General features: G+C 44.0%; 2 protein-coding genes across 5 annotated transcripts in view; one reads left to right on the top strand and one right to left on the bottom strand.

The window, feature by feature from the left end:
• The window catches only part of DARS2 (aspartyl-tRNA synthetase 2, mitochondrial), a 33112-nt gene extending 25011 nt beyond the window's left edge, over positions 1-8101 (bottom strand). Inside the window, exons 1-5 of one of the 3 annotated variants that reach the window (XM_048859743.2) lie at positions 8016-8101; positions 4835-5019; positions 3235-3334; positions 2062-2128; positions 1404-1505 (exon numbers count right to left, since the gene is read on the bottom strand). In XM_048859743.2, coding sequence (XP_048715700.2) covers positions 1404-1505; positions 2062-2128; positions 3235-3334; positions 4835-4961 — 396 coding nt within the window. In that variant the 5' untranslated portion in view covers positions 4962-5019; positions 8016-8101. Of the gene's footprint in view, positions 1-1403; positions 1506-2061; positions 2129-3234; positions 3335-4834; positions 5020-5544; positions 6040-7829; positions 7989-8015 lie in introns of those variants that run through there. The other 2 variants (XM_048859742.2, XM_075131473.1) reach the window with 2 other exon arrangements.
• Positions 8102-8125: 24 nt separating this feature from the next.
• CENPL (centromere protein L) lies at positions 8126-17723 on the top strand. Of its 2 annotated transcripts, none has more exons than XM_048859745.2 (5): positions 8126-8291; positions 13147-13323; positions 13515-13766; positions 14693-15235; positions 17351-17723. In XM_048859745.2, the coding sequence occupies exons 1-5, from the start codon at positions 8217-8219 to the stop codon at positions 17420-17422; spliced, it is 1119 nt and encodes a 372-aa protein (XP_048715702.1). In that variant the 5' UTR covers positions 8126-8216; the 3' UTR covers positions 17423-17723. The 2 variants fall into 2 exon arrangements, with proteins under 2 accessions (XP_048715702.1, XP_048715701.1); XM_048859744.2 differs by having other exon boundaries at positions 8126-8318.
• The last annotated feature ends 692 nt before the right edge of the window (positions 17724-18415 follow it).

The raw sequence follows: 18415 nt of genomic DNA, 5'->3' as shown, positions 1-18415 counted from the left end.
AACAATTGAAAAAACATACTTTATAGTGATAAACTCAAGGAGCTCAATCTATATAATTTAACAAAAAGAAGGTTAAGTGGTGACTTGATCATGATCTGTAAGTACCTACACATGGGGAACAGAAATTTGATATGGAAGGTCTAGCAGACAAAGGTATAACAAGATCCAATGGCTAGAAGTTGAAGCCAGAAAAGTTCAAACTAGAAATTCGATGCACACTTTTAACAGTGAGGGTAACTACCCACTGGAACAACTTACAAAGGGTAGTGGAGGATTCTCCATCACTGGCAATTTTAAAATCAAGATGGGATGTTTTTCTAAAAGATATGCTCTTGTTCAAACCAGCATTAATTCAGGAAAATTCTATGGCCTGTGTTATACAGAAGGTCAGACTAGATGATCAGTGTCCCATTTGGATTAATAAGCTATGAATCGATAAATGCTGGCAGTATCAGGCCCTTAACCTTTAATGTGGAGGAGAGCTATGGTTCAGCTCATTGGTAAATGAATTGCCCCCCATGATACCCAGGGACCATAAAGGTTACACTAGTTTCCATAAGTAGAGTTCCCACTTGAATTCTAAGGTAGACTTGAGTTTTTCTCCCATCTATCATTGTGGCCACAATAAAGACCACTAAACTCTGTTATCCATTCCTTCCCATCTTGCAGGACAGAGTGGAACACCTTCTACTAACCAGAGAAGAACACATTCAAGTTTCCAATACGTGTCTTAAAAAAAAAAGATAACTGTGGAGCTCAGAGCTGGCATACTTTGTGGTAGCATCTAGTGGTTAGAGAAGTGGACTGGGCATTCGAACTCCTGGGTTCTGTACTCAGTCCTGCCAATGACTGGTGGTGTATGGTCTTGGAAGAGTCACTTAAAGCTTCTGACAAAGAGAGCTGTGGGTATGGAACACCTCTGAACCATCAGGCCATTAACCTCCAGGCTTCAGCTTCTTGATCTATAAAAAGGAGCTAATTAAACTTACCTACAGCAGGCATGAGTAAAAACGGTCAAAAATTACTGCAGAAGCACTATAGCATTTCTTATATTTAGACTAGAAAACCAAAAGCATGGATGGTAAAGTCTAGCCTTTTTTAATGGTGACCTGTAGTTGTCAAAGGAGTATTGTTTGACTTCATTCATTAGTGTTTGTGAAGTGCTTTGAAGTTCCTGGAAGGTGCATGCCATAGCAGTTATTTTTATTTCACTGTATTCACAATTCTTTCACATCACTCCAAGATGGATTATCATACCTTGGAGAAAACAAGCTTGCTAATGGCAAAGCAATGACACAACGTGTGCAGCATGAATCCACCTGCCAAATCTCTGTGCTAAATTCAGTGCACTTTACCAGAGTGCCAAACTCTAGAAAATCCCAGGAAGATTTCAAAGCACTAACCGGGTTCTTCTGCCCTGGGGGCCGAGAGATGACCGTCCCAGTTACCCTCACAACAGATTCCAGAGGGGCATCATACAAGACCTTCTTAACATGGGAATGTGCCTGCAGGAAGAAAATATTGAGATGTCATGGAAACTGAAGTCACATTGCAGACTGTGCCATGCTTGGATGCTTTTCTGTTTTCTTTATGGCCCCCTCTCAGACAAAATGTAAAGATCATTCTTTATAAACGAGTTGCATGACATTATTACTACTTGTATTGCAGTAGCATCTGGGAACCCCAGTCATGGACCAGAACCTCACTATGGTAAGTGCTGTATATAGACAGAACAAAAAGATGCCCCTTTTCCAAAGATCTTACAATCTAAGAAATCTTACATTCTGAGCACAGCTCACTCCAAGTTAGGTCTCTAGTTCAGCTAAAAGCTTTCGTAATCACAGTTCTTTTGCTTTACTTCAGGAGTGCTCACTTTTTGCCCAACCCGGGGCTACGCTAGCAATCTGTCAGGAGACTGAGGGCCACAGATGATGTACATAAATCAGAGCAGACTGCAATATGTAATATAAATTCAGTTTCTTCATTCTGCCCTTGACACCATGGGGGACAACAAGCCTTTAAAGCAAAAAATCTAGAGACTCATACCTTGGCAGCCCTTACCTCATCCTGTGGAATAATGATTTGTGTCAGCCCCTGGAAGTCCCTCAGAACCAGGAACAGGCCCTGTCTGAACATGATGAAAACAAAATGGAAAGAGTTGTTTCTCCCAGGGTTCAATCTTTTTGCTTTCTAAGCCAAAGCCTATGTTAATATCTTGTATTTCTGGGGATACTGTGGCTTTCATCTCAAAGCATTTTAGAAACAACATGAATCTAGGAATCACTTTACTCACTTTGGAAATCAGGGATGAAACAAATCTTTACTTTGGACTAGATTCAAGTATCAAACCAGACTATAAAAAACGATAACAGCAGTGCTTGAATGTGAACACTCGTCCATGAAGAATAAGAGTTTTGAATACACAACATAACATTTACAGCCCCTTGGTACTGAACATGCTCTGTTCTATTACTAGCAAGATCTCCTATAGCACTTCTCACCTGTAGATCTCAGAGAACTTTACAAAGGAGAAAAGTATCAGTCTCTCCACTTTACAAGAGGGAGCTAGTAGGAGGGAATCCCCTCTGACTGATTAAACAGGATGCTGCTCTCAATATGGTAGGAAAAACAACTGAAGCTCCTCAGCCTCCCCCACAGAGAGCTTCACTGGATACGGTGAAAGCCAATGGACATAAGGAAGCCTGTCCATAGCTTCCAGTCCCACCTCCCTTCTGGGTCCTTGCAAGTTTTAAATACTAATCTGACATGAATCTCATTGTTCAATACCAACACTTCAGACGGGGCAGAGCTAGGAGGAATGTGCGCGCGCAAAGGTGACTTTAAACCCCTCTTCTGGGACCACAAGGGGGCCTGCCTGACCACTGCATAAGATAAAGCAGCCTTAGAGCTACTCTAATTTACACTGTGCTTTCTGCAGCTCCTCAGTAGGCCCAGGAAGCAGAGAACAGCCATAGTGCATGCACTTCGGCCAGACCCTGACCTGTCCCTACACCCACGTCTGGGCACAGGGCACTCAGAACTGTTTCTCTACACTGGCCAAGAAGCCACCCTACACAGAGGATATTCTCAGGAAGGGGTTTCCTCCCATTTTTAAGCCCCTTTATGCTGCCAGGGTGGTATAAAGGGCCGTTAACATAACCAAGAATCAGGTCCTAGGAGCTGCCTTGGCTCCAGCAATGTAACCTCTCCTCCATCCATGTGGGCTGCATTTACCTTTGGTACTGAATCCATCCACACAAGGTGACCTCTTGGCCCACATGAGCAGAACGCAACTCTCCGCAAGTGTTGGTCCGAGCCACAAAGCTATTGAAATCTTGAGACAAAGCCACAGAAAAACAGTTTCAATGGGAGCATGAATGCTAATGTAGGTATACAATAATAAGTGCTATCTTATTCAAAGATCACTGTACAAACACACAACAAAAAGGACAGTCCCTGCCCCCAGAGTTTTTTGTTTGTACAGTGCTTAGGACAATGGAGTACTGGTCCAGGATTAGAACTCCTAGGCATTATGGTGATACAAATAAATAAAAATAATAATCTGAGTGTGTTTTATGGCCATATATAAGCAGATCATTTCTTCCACCACCAAAGTGACTTCTTGGATGGAAGCCAGCAGCCTTTAAGGATAGCAGAGAAATACTATTTCCTTGCCTAAAATGGTTTGTAAAGAATACTGTATATCCAAAGAAAACAACAGAGACAACTTTAGGGAGGCACAATTGAAACATGGCCATATGTGAACATAATCAGCTTTCTTAGAATCATAACAGTGATGTTTGCCATACCTTGTGTCAAACAACCTGTATATACCAATTCTGGCAGCCTAGGTTGATGATCTGCTTATGCAAAGTGTAACAACAGGTTTGCTGATCTCTCATCCTAATTCCAGGACGGCGCTCTTTGAGGTTAACACGACATTTAAGCATAATCCACCACATTTGCCAATTTCTTCTCAAAAAAGACCCAGGACAAAAATAGCAAAGGATGCTGCAGGTATTTATTGAGTCACGTTGGCCGAGCTGTGTTGGGGGTTGAGGAACAGAGCAGCACTAGATCAAGGTCTAAATGTATTGACAAAACCACATAAGGGAAAATTGAAAAAGTCTCTGCCTGCTTTATACAAGGCTAGCAAAGGCCTGATCCAAAGCCCATTGAAGTTAATGGGAGTCTTCCTATTGATTTCAATTGGCTTTGCACCAGGGCCTTAGACAATAAAACCAGACTGGTCAGTTTCACGCTCTGGTTGTTAAACATTCACACAGTGCTCTTGGGTTTTAAAGTTTATAGTATTTTAGAAGGTTAAAGGGAGACTGTCAACTTAGGCACATTCCTGCCTGAAAACATTTCACCTATTATTGTTACAGACCCTTAAAATTACTAGAGGGGAAAAAAAATTCCCTCACTTTTATGTCAGGCACAGTCACTTTTCTCTGTTTGTCCAAGTCCCTCACACTACAGTTAGGAGAAAGGGAAAAACCGGTTTTCAGACAGGAAAATGTGATTTGAAAGCCACAAAAATTGGCTTTGGATCATGCCCCATGTGGGAGTAATGTGCAAAAAGTAAGGAGCATAAATGGGTTAAGGTCTTTTTTAAAATATAAATTTAAAAAATATCTAGGGGGAAGTGCTAATACATGTCTCATGTTAGTGATCGTTTAACTTTCTGTCTGGATTACCATAAAAGGCTCTGTCACCCAGAATAAGAGCAAAGCTGAAGATAAGACAAATAAGATACAAAACCTATTTTTGTAAATTCAGTATGTGAATATAAAATATTGTATTCAGGAGACTTCTCCCCACCCCTGCTCACCTGATGCTCTTTTCTCTGAGCTAAGTGCCAAACTGTTGGAAACGTATCTGCACCAAGGTCTGTTTAGTTCTCTAGAGAACAGACACGGCTGACTGTACAGCAGTCGCAGCCCGTGGCGGAATGACATCTTACTGGCCACAACAGCGGGATCAGAAACAGAAGGGCAGTCCTGGATCTTCCACACTCTGGACAGTTTTAGGAAAAAACAACATGGAAAGTAATTTCACTTTGCAACCCTCAGATTCTATTCTTCAATCAGTACTTGTGTCAAATTCTCCCTTGACTGACCAGCTGCCCTTGTTTCCCCGAAGGGTCCACATGGTCTAGTGCAGAGGCAGACAAACTTTTTGACCTGAGAGCCGCATTGGGGTTCCAAAACTGTATGGAGGGCCGGGTAGGGAAGGTTGTGCCTCCCCAAACAGCCTGGCCCCTGCCCCCCTAAAGCCCCCCACCCATCCAACCCCCCTGCTCCTCCCCCCCCCAACTGCCCCCCCGGGGCCCCACCCCCATCCAACCCCCCCATTCCCTGTCCCCTGACTGCCCTGCCCCATCCACACTCCCGCCCCTTAACAGGCCCCCCGGGACTCCCACACCTATCCAACCCCCCCATTCCCCATCCCCTGACTGTCCCCCTCCCAGAACCTCTGCCCCATCCAGTTGCCCCCTGCTCCCTGTCCCTTAACTGCCCCGCGGGACCCCCCGCCCCTTACCTCACAATCTACTTGTAGAGTGATTAGCACAATGGGGCATCAATAGTGTAATATAAATAATAATCACATGTACAAACTCCACTTTATTCCCCATCTGTCATTCATACTAGTTCCTGTCTCCCTCAGGCCTGCATAATATTAATATTTTGTATGTGTATGGCATCTTCCATCATCAAGGAAGATCTCAAAAGGAGGTCTATAAACCACTTGCTGGTGATGTCTGGAAAGAAGGCAGGTCAGGTCACATGGCAGTGGCTCCACTTTCTTGCTTCCAACCCCATATAATTCAATCAGTACAAAAACTGTCTACTCTAGACATGCCCTAGAGATGATCAGACTCTTCATGGCAAAAAGTCACCCCTTACCTACATACAAAATAGTCCCAAACTAAAGGTGTGTGTGTGTAAACTTATTGAGTCCAGTGCACGTTGGTTTACAGACACTCTTATTTCAGTTAAAGGGTCTCCTATTTTTATATAACTTATTTTTTTTTACATTATATCAAAATAGGACACTCAATCTGAAATAAGAGCACCTACCCACAAACTTATCAATAAATAATTAAAGGTGGGATTTAAAACAGACTTAGGCTGATGTACATTTTAAAATGTTACCAGCATAACTATATCAGTAATCAGAGTGGTAGCCGTGTTAGTCTGTATCAGCAAAAACAACGAGGAGTCCTTGTGGCACCTTAGAGACTAACACATTTATTTGGGCATAAGCTTTTGTGGGCTAGAACCCACTTCATCAGATGCATGAGTGAAAAATACAGTAGTAAGTATATTTATATATAGTACATGAAAAGATAGGAGTTGCCTTACCAGGTTGTGGGGGGGTCAGTCTAACGAGACAATTCAACTAAGAGTAGAACACCAAGGGAGGAAAAATCACTTTTGTAGTGGTCGTGAGGGTGGCAAAGAGTTGACAAGAAGGTGTGAGTAACAGTAGGGGGAAATTAGTATGGTAAAATTAGGTTTTGTAATGACTCATCCACTCCCAGCCCTTTTCAGGGGCTCGTTCACCTGCACATCTACAATGTGATATATGCCATTATGTGCCAGCAATGCCCCTCTGCAATGTACATTGGCCAAACCAGACAGTATCTATGCAAAAGAATAAAGGGACACAAATCTGACATCAGGAATTACAACATTCAAAAACCAGTAGGAGAACACTTCAACCTCCCTGGTCACTCAATAACAGACTTAAAAGTGGCAATTCTTGAATAAAAAAAATTCAAAAACAGACTCCGACGTGAAACTGCAGAACTGGAATTAATTTGCAATCTGGACACCATCAAATTAGGCCTGAATAAAGACTGGATAAAGCCTAAATATACCTGCTACTGTATTTTCCACTGCATGCATCTGATGAAGTGGGTTCTAACCCACGTAAGCTTATGCCCAGATAAATTTGTTAGTCTCTAAGGTGCCACAAGGACTCCTCATTGTTTTTTTAATATCAGTAATGGGTGTGATTTTTTTTTACCAATATAGTTATGCTGATAAAAGCCCTAATGTAGATGCAGTTATACTTGTATAGGACACTCTATACTAATATAGCATATTTTACTTTGGTAATCTGGAATAAGCTATACCGGTATAAGAGTTCCTACAGCTGTGTCTACAACGGGGAAGGGCCTTGCCACTTTTTTCCTCGATTCAAGCCCAGAAGGCACCATTGTGATCATGTAGTCTGTGCATAACACAGACCAGATAACGTCTGAAAAATAATTCCTAGAGCAGATCTTTTAGCAAAACATCCAGTCTTGATTTAAAAATAGCCAGCAATGCAGACTCCAGGAGGCCCGCTGGGGACTTTAACGATCATAGTGGCAAAACTTTGGAGGGCAGAGGAGTGAGGTGGCTCCAGCCCTGGCCGCCCTTACGGCATTACGAAGAGTGGGGTTGGCCAGACCAAAGCAGGCCCGGTGCCATCTGCGCACCCGGGAACGCCCCCCCCCCCTCCCGCGTAGCTGGGGCAACTCTAGGCACGGCTCAGCCCCAGCCCCCCCCCCCGGGGACTGCCCCGTTTCCAGCCCAGCGTGCGAGGCCGGGAATGCACCGGCGGGGCTGCAGGGCCGACACGCCAGTGCCAGCAAGCGCCGGGGCGGGGGCAGTAACTTGCCCGGAAGCACAGCCCGCCCGCCGGCCCAAGCTGCGGCCCCTCAGGCCGCTGCTCGCGCTCCCAGCAGGGGCCTTGTCCCGATTTTACGGTGACAGGCGGCCCCCTTTTGTTTGCACACTGCTACGGGGGAGCGGGGAGGACAGGTGCCCGCGAACCTGCGGCTCTCCGAGAGTAGCCAGCCGGGAGAGAACCCAGGCGTCCGGGCTCCCGAGCCCGGCACAGACCCCGCCCCGCACTGGAGTGTTCGCTCCGTCGGGCGGCCCTCAGCCCCAGCCTCTTCCTGCTGCTGGCGGCAGGGGCTTGGCTTCGAGTCCCCACCCCAGACAGCCGCTCGGTCCTACCTTACGGATCGGGACAGCGCGAATCTCGCCAACTGTCCCTAACCGGCCACCGTCGCACCCAGTCATCACGTTTGATGAGGCACCTCCCCGCCCGCACTAAACATGGCGACGGAGCAGTTGTGCATCACGTGACGGGATTCCTGGCTCAGGCTCACGCGCGTGGGTGTCCCTGCCGCAGGGGCTGCCGGGAAGCGGATTCAAATGATCTTGGCGGAGCGCGCGAGAGCCGAGTCTGCAATGAGGCGATCGGGGCGGCCTAGTCTCTGGCGGCGGCAGGTGAGAGCCCGCCGCCCTGCGTCTAACGTACGGAGAATGACGTTTTCCCCACTGTCCGGTAGCGGGAGCCGGGGCGCTGGCGGCGGGCTGCTCGTGCAGCTGGGCTGGCTGGCGTGGGGGGCCGATCTCCTACCGGGGATCGTGACTGATGAGCCCGGGGATCGGGGGAGCTGCCCGGGGGCACTACCCCCCTAGCGGCCGCCTCTGCCCGCCCCGTGCGGCATGACAGGGCCCCATCAGCCGCTGTCCGGCTGGGCCAGGTGCGACGTAGGGACCTGGGAGAGGGAGCTGTTCGTGTCGTTACACCGGCCCCGCGCTGGGGAGGCACCAGGCTCCCCGCCCCACCCATCCTGAGGCAGCCAGCTGCGAACCGGCCGCGAACGCGTGCAGCGGCTGGAGCATCTGCCCACCCTGGATGTGCTGCTGTGTAAAATCTTCCCCTTGCAGCGTGCTGGGGCCTGTAACAGACACGGAGGGGACAGAGCGCCCCCCCCTCTCCCCAGCTTACAACCCAGGGCAGACTGGAAGGAGGGCATAGTTTACAAGATCTTTCACAGGCATTAACGTTAAGCTGACTTCAGTACATTGGAAAAGGAGGTGGGGGGAGTTATGTAGGAAACTTTTCGTTGCTAGGGTGGTTGAAGGTGTGACAGTTTGGGGACATGTTGGGTTTGGGAACATTTCCACCTCCCCTCTGAATGTAACTTTCAGTGCTTTGAGCATTTGTTGTTGTAGCAGGTACTTGACACCAACACCCTGGTCTGCATCTAAAACTGAGGTTGATCTAGCGATTTCACTTAAGGGTGAGAACATGCACACTCCAAAGAGATTTAAGCCGACCTAAGCGCTACTGTAGGTACTGCTAGGCCAATGGATTTGCTACAGTGATGGGGAAAATGCCTTCCTCACTCTAGTAAGTGTCTGCATTACAGTGGCATAGCTAGGAATGCATCCGATGAAGTGAGCTGTAGCTCACAAAAGCTCATGCTCAGATAAATTTGTTAGTCTCTAAGGTGCCACAAGTCCTCCTTTTCTTGTAGCTAGAACTGTGGTGCTTGTAGTGTAGTAGTCATACCCCAGGTGAAGAATTTATGGCCAAGTCTACATAAATACAGACTGATGTTAGTGTAACTACATTGTTCAGGGGTGTGTGAATGATGTAGTTATATCAAGTGAGCTGTAGCTCACGAAAGCTCATGCTCAAATAAATTGGTTAGTCTCTAAGATGCCACAAGTAGTTATATCAGGGGTTCTCACAACAAATTTTTGTGTGGCCTCAGAGTGCGGCCAGCAACTCTTGCTGGTGGCCACTCTAGCAATTTTTCCTAAAATACTTAATTTTAGGAAAAGCAAATAAATATGCATTTATACATGTCCAAATCATTATAATTTATTTGTGTAGGGGGCTGGTTTTTTTGCAGACTCAATTAAAAATAATGTACAATTGTCTCTATTCTTTACTGGACCTAAACAGAATAGAAACATAAATAAGGTGCTTTGCATGTTTTGCTTTTTTGGTTGCTTATTTTTTTTTTTTAAAGACTTGCTAGCTTGTAAGTCTGCTACTGTGAAAAGTGATATTTGTATATTAATGTAATTTTTCACAGCAGACTTGCTAGCTAGCTGGGAGGCTATGAAAAGTGATGTTAGCAATATCACTTTTCACAGCAGACTTGTACTCAGCACTGGCAAGCTGGGGAACAAATTAAGGCCTGGATGGGGAGGTGGGTAGGGGGCCCAGGGGTGATGGGAGTCAGTGAGAGCCAGGAGGATGGGGGTGGGAGGGAAGACAAGGGCGGGAGTCTTGTCACTTCATCGGATGCATTCCTAGCTATGCCACTGTAATGCAGACACTTACTAGAGTGAGGAAGGCATTTTCCCCATCACTGTAGCAAATCCATTGGCCTAGCAGTACCTACAGTAGCGCTTAGGTCGGCTTAAATCTCTTTGGAGTGTGCAAGGGCGGGAACCCACGCTGTCTGCCTGCTTCTACAGTGTTTGTGTCTCTTGTAGGGGACAGAGACCAGCCCCTGCTGGTGGCCCCAAGGGAGGGGCTGCTGCATTACTTCCCCCCCCCCCACCCCATCACTGCCCAGGAGGCTGTGGCTGCAAGAAAAGGTGCATTTGAGAAACTCTTGAGTTATACCAACCTTAACACCCCCATGTAGACACTGCTTTGTCAATGGGATAGCTTTTTCCATCCACATAGCTACCACCTCTTGGGGGGGTGGATTAATTACACCTAAGGGAGAGTTCCCTCCCGTCAGCATAGGAGCATCTTCACTTTAGCGCTACACTGATGCAGCGTTTTAAGTGTAGACCTGCCCTATGTTTGGGAAGCTGTGGCAGAGTAGCCAAGGGCCATCAGTGTGGAACTGTTCTACTCCGGTAGAAGAATGAGTCTGATACCAGCAGTGCCATTGATTCTGATCCACTGTTAGACTAGAAGCCCAGGGGGTAAGAGGTTTGTTGCCTGGAAATTCTCCAGCAGAAGATTCCATCCCCACAGAACAGACCAGTGTCGTCCAACACTGGGAGTCTGGGACAGGACCGGCTCGTGACAGAAGGCATTTAGGCTGTGGCTTTGTTCCTTATGTTGTATTTGATCTGTGAGAGTATCGTCATACAATTGCGTGCCTTAGTATATTTTATGAAGGTAAATATTGTTGAGGCGGTGGTTCCTACTTGCTGTTTGTGGGGAAAGCAAGGATTTCTATGTTGAAACAGCTTTTACAATTTATTAACTGTGTCTAGTACTTTGATCCTCGGAAATGCTCTTACATTAAAATAAACTTTCAATCTCTACTTTAGCCAAGGTGGATAAAAACATGGTTTTTAACTTTTAAATGGTTATTTTTGAAAACAGATCAATTTATTGAATTTAAATCAAATATTTGTATGTGCATATTGCTAGTTCTTCCATCCCATTTTGTAGTCAAATTGCAAAGGTGAATATTTTGTATTTGTTTTGTTAGTTTCCTAATTCTTAGTAGACTTTATGTAGATTTCTTTCTACTAAAAAGTTTCTCTCATTTAAAATGTTCCTTTATGCTGAACAAAGCCCAGGGACTTGTAACAACCTTGATAAGCAACTAGCCAATGTTATATTTACAGCCAGCACCACCTTCCCATGTGAACATACATAAGAGCATAAGAATGGCCATACTGGGTCAGACCAAAGGTCCATCCAGCCCAGTATCCTGTCTACCGACAGTGGCTAATGCCAGGTGCCCCAGAGGGAGTGAACCTAACAGGTAATGATCAAGTGATCTCTTTCCTGCCATCCATCTCACCCTCTGACAGAGGCTAGGGACACCATTCCTTACCCATCCTGGCTAATAGCCATTAATGGACTTAACCTCCATGAATTTATCCACCTCTCTTTTAAACCCTGTTACAGTCCTAGCCTTCACAACTTCCTCAGACAAGAAGTTCCACAGGTTGACTGTGTGCTGAGTGAAGAACTTCCTTTTATTTGTTTTAAACCTGCTGCCCATGAATTTCATTTGGTGGCCCCTAGTTCTTATATTATGGGAACAAGTAAATAACTTATTCACTTTCTCCACACCATTCATGATTTTATATACCACTATCATATCCCCCCCTTAGTCTCCTCTTTTCCAAGCTGAAAAGTCCTAGCCTCTTTAATTTCTCCTCAGATGGGACCGTTCCAACCCCCTAATCATTTTAGTTGCCCTCCTCTGAACTTTTTCTAATGCCAGTATATCTTTTTTGAGATGAGGGGACCACATCTGTATGCAGTATTCAAGATGTGGGTGTAAAATGGATTTATATAAGGGCAATAAGATATTCAACTTATTCTCTATCCCCTTTTTAATGATTCCTACCATCCCGTTTGCTTTTTTGACTGCCGCTGCACACTGCGTGGACGTCTTCAGAGAACTATCCACGATGACTCCAAGATCTCTCTCCTGATTAGTTGTAGCTAAATTAGCCCCCATCATATTGTATGTATAGTTGGAGTTATTTTTTCCAATGTACATTACTTTACATTTATCCATGTTAAATTTCAGTTGCTATTTTGTTGCCCAATCACTTAGTTTTGTGAGATCTTTTTGAAGTTCTTCACAGTCTGCTTTGGTCTTAACTATCTTGAGCAGTTTAGTGTCATCTGCAAAAATCATATGCTGAACTTTGACTCAAGAAAGCTGAATGCTTCAACCAGGCTATATTCCTCCATCAGGGTTTGCAGATTGAAGTCGATGGGATTTGTGGTTCTAAATTACTTGGTTGCTTCTGAAAATTTCACCATGAAGCATGGGCTTAGAAGCTTAATTTTCTAGGCTCCCATTTTTGAACATTTTGGCCTGTTTATAAAACAATTTGTAATAACTCTGTTCATCAATTGCAAGTCTAAACTTTTCATTGTATGCAGTCTCTCTAATAAACTTTTTATTGTCAATTCAAAACAAAATTGCTTCAGTGTTTGATTTCATGCTATTAATATCTTTTTAAATAAAACTATAACTTAAGCATGTGCATAAGCGTCTGAGCTAAACTTTAAGTACATTAGTTCCTTTCATGTGAGTAAAGTTATGCATTTGCTCAAGAGTCTGCAGGAACACCACCTTAATTTTCATATTTATTAATAAATATTAAATATTTGTCTCTTGTCTATAGCAGTTCTGTAAAATTCAAATAAGAGACTCTACCGTAGTGGGCATTTGAATTAGAAAGAAACCATTTATAGTTTATCAATTTGAATTAGTTTTACAAAGGCTCAGTGTGATCAGACTCAATGATTTGCAGATACTTAATTGACTTAAATTAATCATTTAAATCACTCCACCCGACTATAGCAAGTTTTCAGTCTTTGGGCTCTTTTCATGTATAGGATGTGGATACTCCTGATTCTGGGGGCATGACCCGTTTAGGAAGAAAAACTGCAGAGACTGGAATCAACTTTACAAATACTACTCGTTTCTCAAGAGGTTTGACATTCACCAGGACACACACCCTGTGTGGTCAGAGCCCAACTAGGAGAATAATTCCACAAACATCTTTACTGCAGGTGAGCTTTTTGTAGTTTAATATAACTAAAGAAAATGTGTCTATTCATATCTTAAATCAGCTGTCACGTCTTATATAAATAAGAATAAAAACTGATTAGCCTGATTGATGCAGTGTACATGTGTTTCTTCAGTTTCATTACAGGAATTGTGGGCAGGCCTAGAAAACTGAATATTGTTCTCTTGATTCTAGGAAAATGCGGATCCTCAGAAGATAGCATTCCTTCTACGCAAACAATGGACCTTGTATAGCGTGACCCCCATGTACAAATTCTCTTATGGTAATCTGAAGGAGTATTCTAGACTTCTGAGTGCCTTTGTTGCCACTGAAAAGCAGAAAGGACTTGCTGTAGAAGTGGGCAATGATCTTGGTATCAAAGTGATTTTGTCCACCCTTTTAGGACTGAGAGGTACGGATCAGGACCAGGCTGCAATCCTTGTCCAGGTAAGGGCTGCAGCTAGCACTATTGATAGCAATGATGTCTTAACACTTCTGAATTGCCTTACTGTAACATGTTAAAATATTTATGGCTGTTACTATGGTAATTTTCATGTATCCTGTGGTTCAAACTTTTTTTGCATCTCTTTGCTTTTAACCAATATGGTTCTTGTCTGTTTTTAACACCCTCTTCATAAACTTCATAAAAATTCTTCATAAACTGCTGATCCGTTCAAACATAGACTTGGGAACAAATCTTTGTTATAGTTAGAGGACAGAAGTAGGAGTTAACACTCTTCAGTTCTCCTCTGTCATCAACTTGATGTAGGATCTTGCATGGGTCATTTAATTTCATTGGTAAAATGGATGTAATGCTACTTCCCTGCCATAGTTAAGGCTTATTAACACTCTGAGGTCCTTAGAGGAAAGATGCTATTGAAGTGCAACATTTTGTATTGCAATTATTGTAGGAAAATTAATGCACAATACAAATGCTGCATTAAGCAGCACTAATGTAGACTTACGGATTGCTTCTATTCCCATTGAAGTAAATAGCAACACTTCCACTCCCTTCAGTGGGAGGAGCCAGGCCCTCTATAGGCATAATAGATGAATTGCAAAAACTGTCTTTAAACAGTCAAGATATCTGAAGTGGTATAATGGCATAGAAACTAGTGCAATGCAGTGTCAAAACTTAGGGTTCTGGCTGGGCCAAAATCTTTAAATTGGGCACCAAAACCCATATAGCACCTCTGAAAATCAACCCACTGATCTGGAGCTGATTCCTTCTGATCTCTTGCTATTAAAATAGTATATCAGGGGAAAATTCTTGTGCTTTAGCAATTCTTATTAGAATTCATTTCGCTCTGGCTAAGAACTGTCAAATGCACTCTAGAACTTGGAGATGTAATGCAGACATTTTTTTCTTTTAGATTGCATTAAGATCTCAGCTCCCATTTGAAAATGCAGAAGACAAAGTGGTGTGGTCAGGCTGGTTCTGCTGTATATCTGGAGATGATCTTTCGGAGAGTGTACCAGAAGATTTTACCTGTTTATCTTTGTTCCTTGCAAATGGGGCAGAGAGTTACACAGCCATAGTTGGTAGTTGGTTTCAGAAGACCTTTGACTGTTATTTCAGTCGTTTAACCATCAGCCCACTCAACCTTGCCTGGATGGCTGCTATGTGGACTGGGTGCAAAGTGGACAGTTATATGGCTGCAACAGAACTTGTTTTCTCTGTGCCCTGCATTCCCCAGTCTCTGGACATTTCATATGCCATACACCCTGAGGATGCAAAAGCCTTATGGGACACAGTGCAAAAAACTCCTGGGGAGGTTACTCAAGAAGAAGTGAATTTATTTATGGACTGCCTTTACTCTCACTTCTATAGACACTTTAAGATCCACTTGTCAGCCACAAGACTTGTGAAAGTCTCTACATCTATAGCATCAGCACACTGTGATGGGAATATAAAGGTACTAAATTGAATTCCAATTATGAGGTTTTGATTAATGCTGTTCTAGCCAGTATAATTAAAATAGTGCTACCTGGCCAGAAAGAGCTGTCCCTAAAGTTGGAGGCTACTTGATTCTCGTAACTGATCCCCCCCCCAATCAATTTAAAAATTTCAGCCTCTACCAGACATAACTAGTTTCCAGTGGGTTCCACAGCACATCTGGTAGTTGTGCAGTCAACATTTTGTATTGTGGTAGACCTCCCAGGCATTGTGTTGACTGCTGTACAAGCACAGAACAAAGACAGCCCTTGACTCATTTTGGCTAAAATTTGGATTTAAAAATCCCAAACTTATACAAAACCTACAGCCACTAGAAACTACAATTGACTTTTTTGATATTAAAACTTTTTTTTAAAAGAAAATCCCCATGTATTTATGTGTAAGGCTATGATTTTTTCACAGAGGTCGCAGAAGTCACAGAATCTGTGACTTTCAGCGACCTACATGACTTCAGCCCTGGGGCAGAGACCTGCAGGGTCCCCCCCCGGATGATGGGGGTACCCTGCAGCTCCTGGGTAGCACGGTTCCCCAGAGCTCAGCATGGGCCCCTGCAGCTGCCGCGGGTGGTGTGGGGACCCCGCAGCTGAGCTGCCCATTTTGTCATGGATATTTTTAGTAAGTCATGGACAGGTCATGGGCTTCCTTGAATTTTTCTTTATTGGCCGTGACCTGTCCATGACTTTTACTAAAAATATCCATGACAAAAATCTCAGCCTTACATTTAGGTGCTAGCACAATGTTGGGATTGAGACATAACATGGTAATGACTAGTGTATTTTCACTGTCCATGCTGGAAAATGAAAAGTTAAAAGAAAACCATACTAAAAATTGATTCATTTATAATGATCTGAAGTGCTAGCAACATAGCTAAAGAAATAGGTTTTAAAGTTGGAAGCTGCCAAATGGGTGCTGCCAATCTTAAGAGGTATCTTTCTCATTTCATGGCTGCTTGGTGTATTTAACAATCGACTATAGGAGCCCTGCCTCATTTAGTGGGTAGGAAAATGCACAGGAGACCTTTAGACTTTTTAAAATGTGAACTCTAAGGATGTGGATAAATTGGAGAGAGTCCAGTGAAGGGCAACAAAAATGATTAGGGGTCTGGAACACATGACTTCTGAGGAGAGGCTGAGGGAACTGGGATTGTTTAGTCTGCAGAAGAGAAGAATGAGGGGGGATTTGATAGCTGAGAGGTGGTTCCAAAGAGGATGGTTCTAGACTAGTCTCAGTGGTAGAAGAGGACAGGACAAGGAGTAATGGTCTCAAGTTGCAGTGTGGGAGGTTTAGGTTGGATATTGGGAAAAACTCTCACTAGGAGGGTGGTGAAACACTGGAATGAGTTACCTAGGGAGGTGGTAGAATCTCCTTCCTTAGATGTTTAAGGTCAGGCTTGACAAAGCCCTGGCTGGGATGATTTAATTGGGGATTGGTCCTGCTTTGAGCAGAGGGTTGGACTAGATGACCTCCTGAGATCCCTTCCAACCCTGATATTCTATGATTTTAACTCTTTAGGGCAGGTAATACTAATTTGTACAGTACTCAACACAATGTGACCCAACCTGGTTATGATCCTTAGGCACTACAGCAATATAAATGTTCAATAATAACTTGTCAGACATGGCCTGAATAACAGAGTTCTGTGGGATCATCAGATATCACTGCTAAAGTGAGTTGGCAGGAGGGTGGAAGAGCAGAGTGGCCAATTGTTGGTGCTTCTTCCAAGGAGAAGTGAGGGGACAGGGTGGCTGGGACTTCTCTCTCCCCCTTTTTAAAGAGGAGGCAGGAGCAGTGTGTCCCTTGAGCTGCTGATCTTTTCCCAGGATGGGAGTGAAGATCAGAAGGGCCCATGTAGAGGAGGAGGAGGAGACAGGATGCTAGGCCTTGTGTACACTCAACAGGAGGAGTCCTGCAAAGAAACAGGGAAAGTAGTATGGTGATGAGATTAACCCATAGTGCAAATCCTTCACTCCCCTCAGCAGTTGTCAGTGTGTGTTCTACACATTTAAATAGCAATCAGTGATTTAAATAGCTTATTGTATTTCTGTTCTGACTACAACTAATGGTTTTCTTGCAGATCCTACATAGCAAGCACCTAATAGGAGTGTTGACGCTGCTGACAGAGCTGGCAATCTCACAGATACAATGAAACCTTGTACTCTATACCTGCTGTCCTAAGAAACTTATTACAGATGCTCTGCTTGGATCACATTAAGTCTATCTGCAGTAGATTCATGTTTGAGAGACACGGACTACAGAAAGCTGGCTTTCCTGCAGATGTTTTTAGCCTCACAAAACTCCAGTCCATGAAGTGAAAGCATATTAGTTTCATTTGACCTCATTGGTTCCTGGACTGAAATCCACAACTAGTAATGAAGCAAAGAGGGCCATAGGAGGAAAATTATAGATGCACATTTTGCTATAATAAAAATGTCACATCAATAAAGTAACATTTTGTAATGGGTTTTTTAAGTATCATTTAAAGGATCAGGCATGAGCTGGAACACTGCTCCTGCTGCATAGCTTAGATCAGTGGTTCTCAATCAGCACAGAGCTGTGACCCATGTGACATCCTCAGGGCCATACAGGTAGTATATATATTGTGTGGATGTGACTCACAACGCATAAGCAGCCCACAATGGTAAATAGGTTGAGAACCACCGGCCTAGATGGTAACACAGTAGTGCAGGAGGGTGGTGCATGTAATATAGGGCAGAAAAGTCTGTCGGGATTAATTTCTGCAAGGTTCAAAAGCACTCCCCTGTGTTTGTTGAGTGAACAGCGAGATATTCAGAAGAATCAGTATGGCTTTGGTATCAGTGCACTTGAAGGAAAAGCCTCCTGCTTCCAGCTCTGCTATTAGTGACCTAAAGCAAATCCCTTAACCTCAATGCCTCTGTTTCCTGAACTACACAATGGGATACTGGCTACATTTAATACAGCTGTCTGAGTTGTACAAATGAAAGTGTTGTAAGGTAAAATGAGATTTCCCTGCCCCCCCCCCCCCCCCACTGTGAGTACATAGAGAGGGTTTTTCTCTCCTTCTTTGTTAGTGAAGCTAAAGTCAAGTAAGAGTGTCAACCTCTTTCACTCTTACTTGATTTTGCTGTTGAATGTACTGGCTCCAAATCAATGTGAAACC

This window comes from Caretta caretta, chromosome 8 (genome assembly GCF_965140235.1).
Source record: "Caretta caretta isolate rCarCar2 chromosome 8, rCarCar1.hap1, whole genome shotgun sequence".
Taxonomy (NCBI): domain Eukaryota; kingdom Metazoa; phylum Chordata; order Testudines; family Cheloniidae; genus Caretta; species Caretta caretta.
Note: the sequence above shows the minus strand (reverse complement) of the source record. Positions and strands in the feature narration are given on the sequence as shown.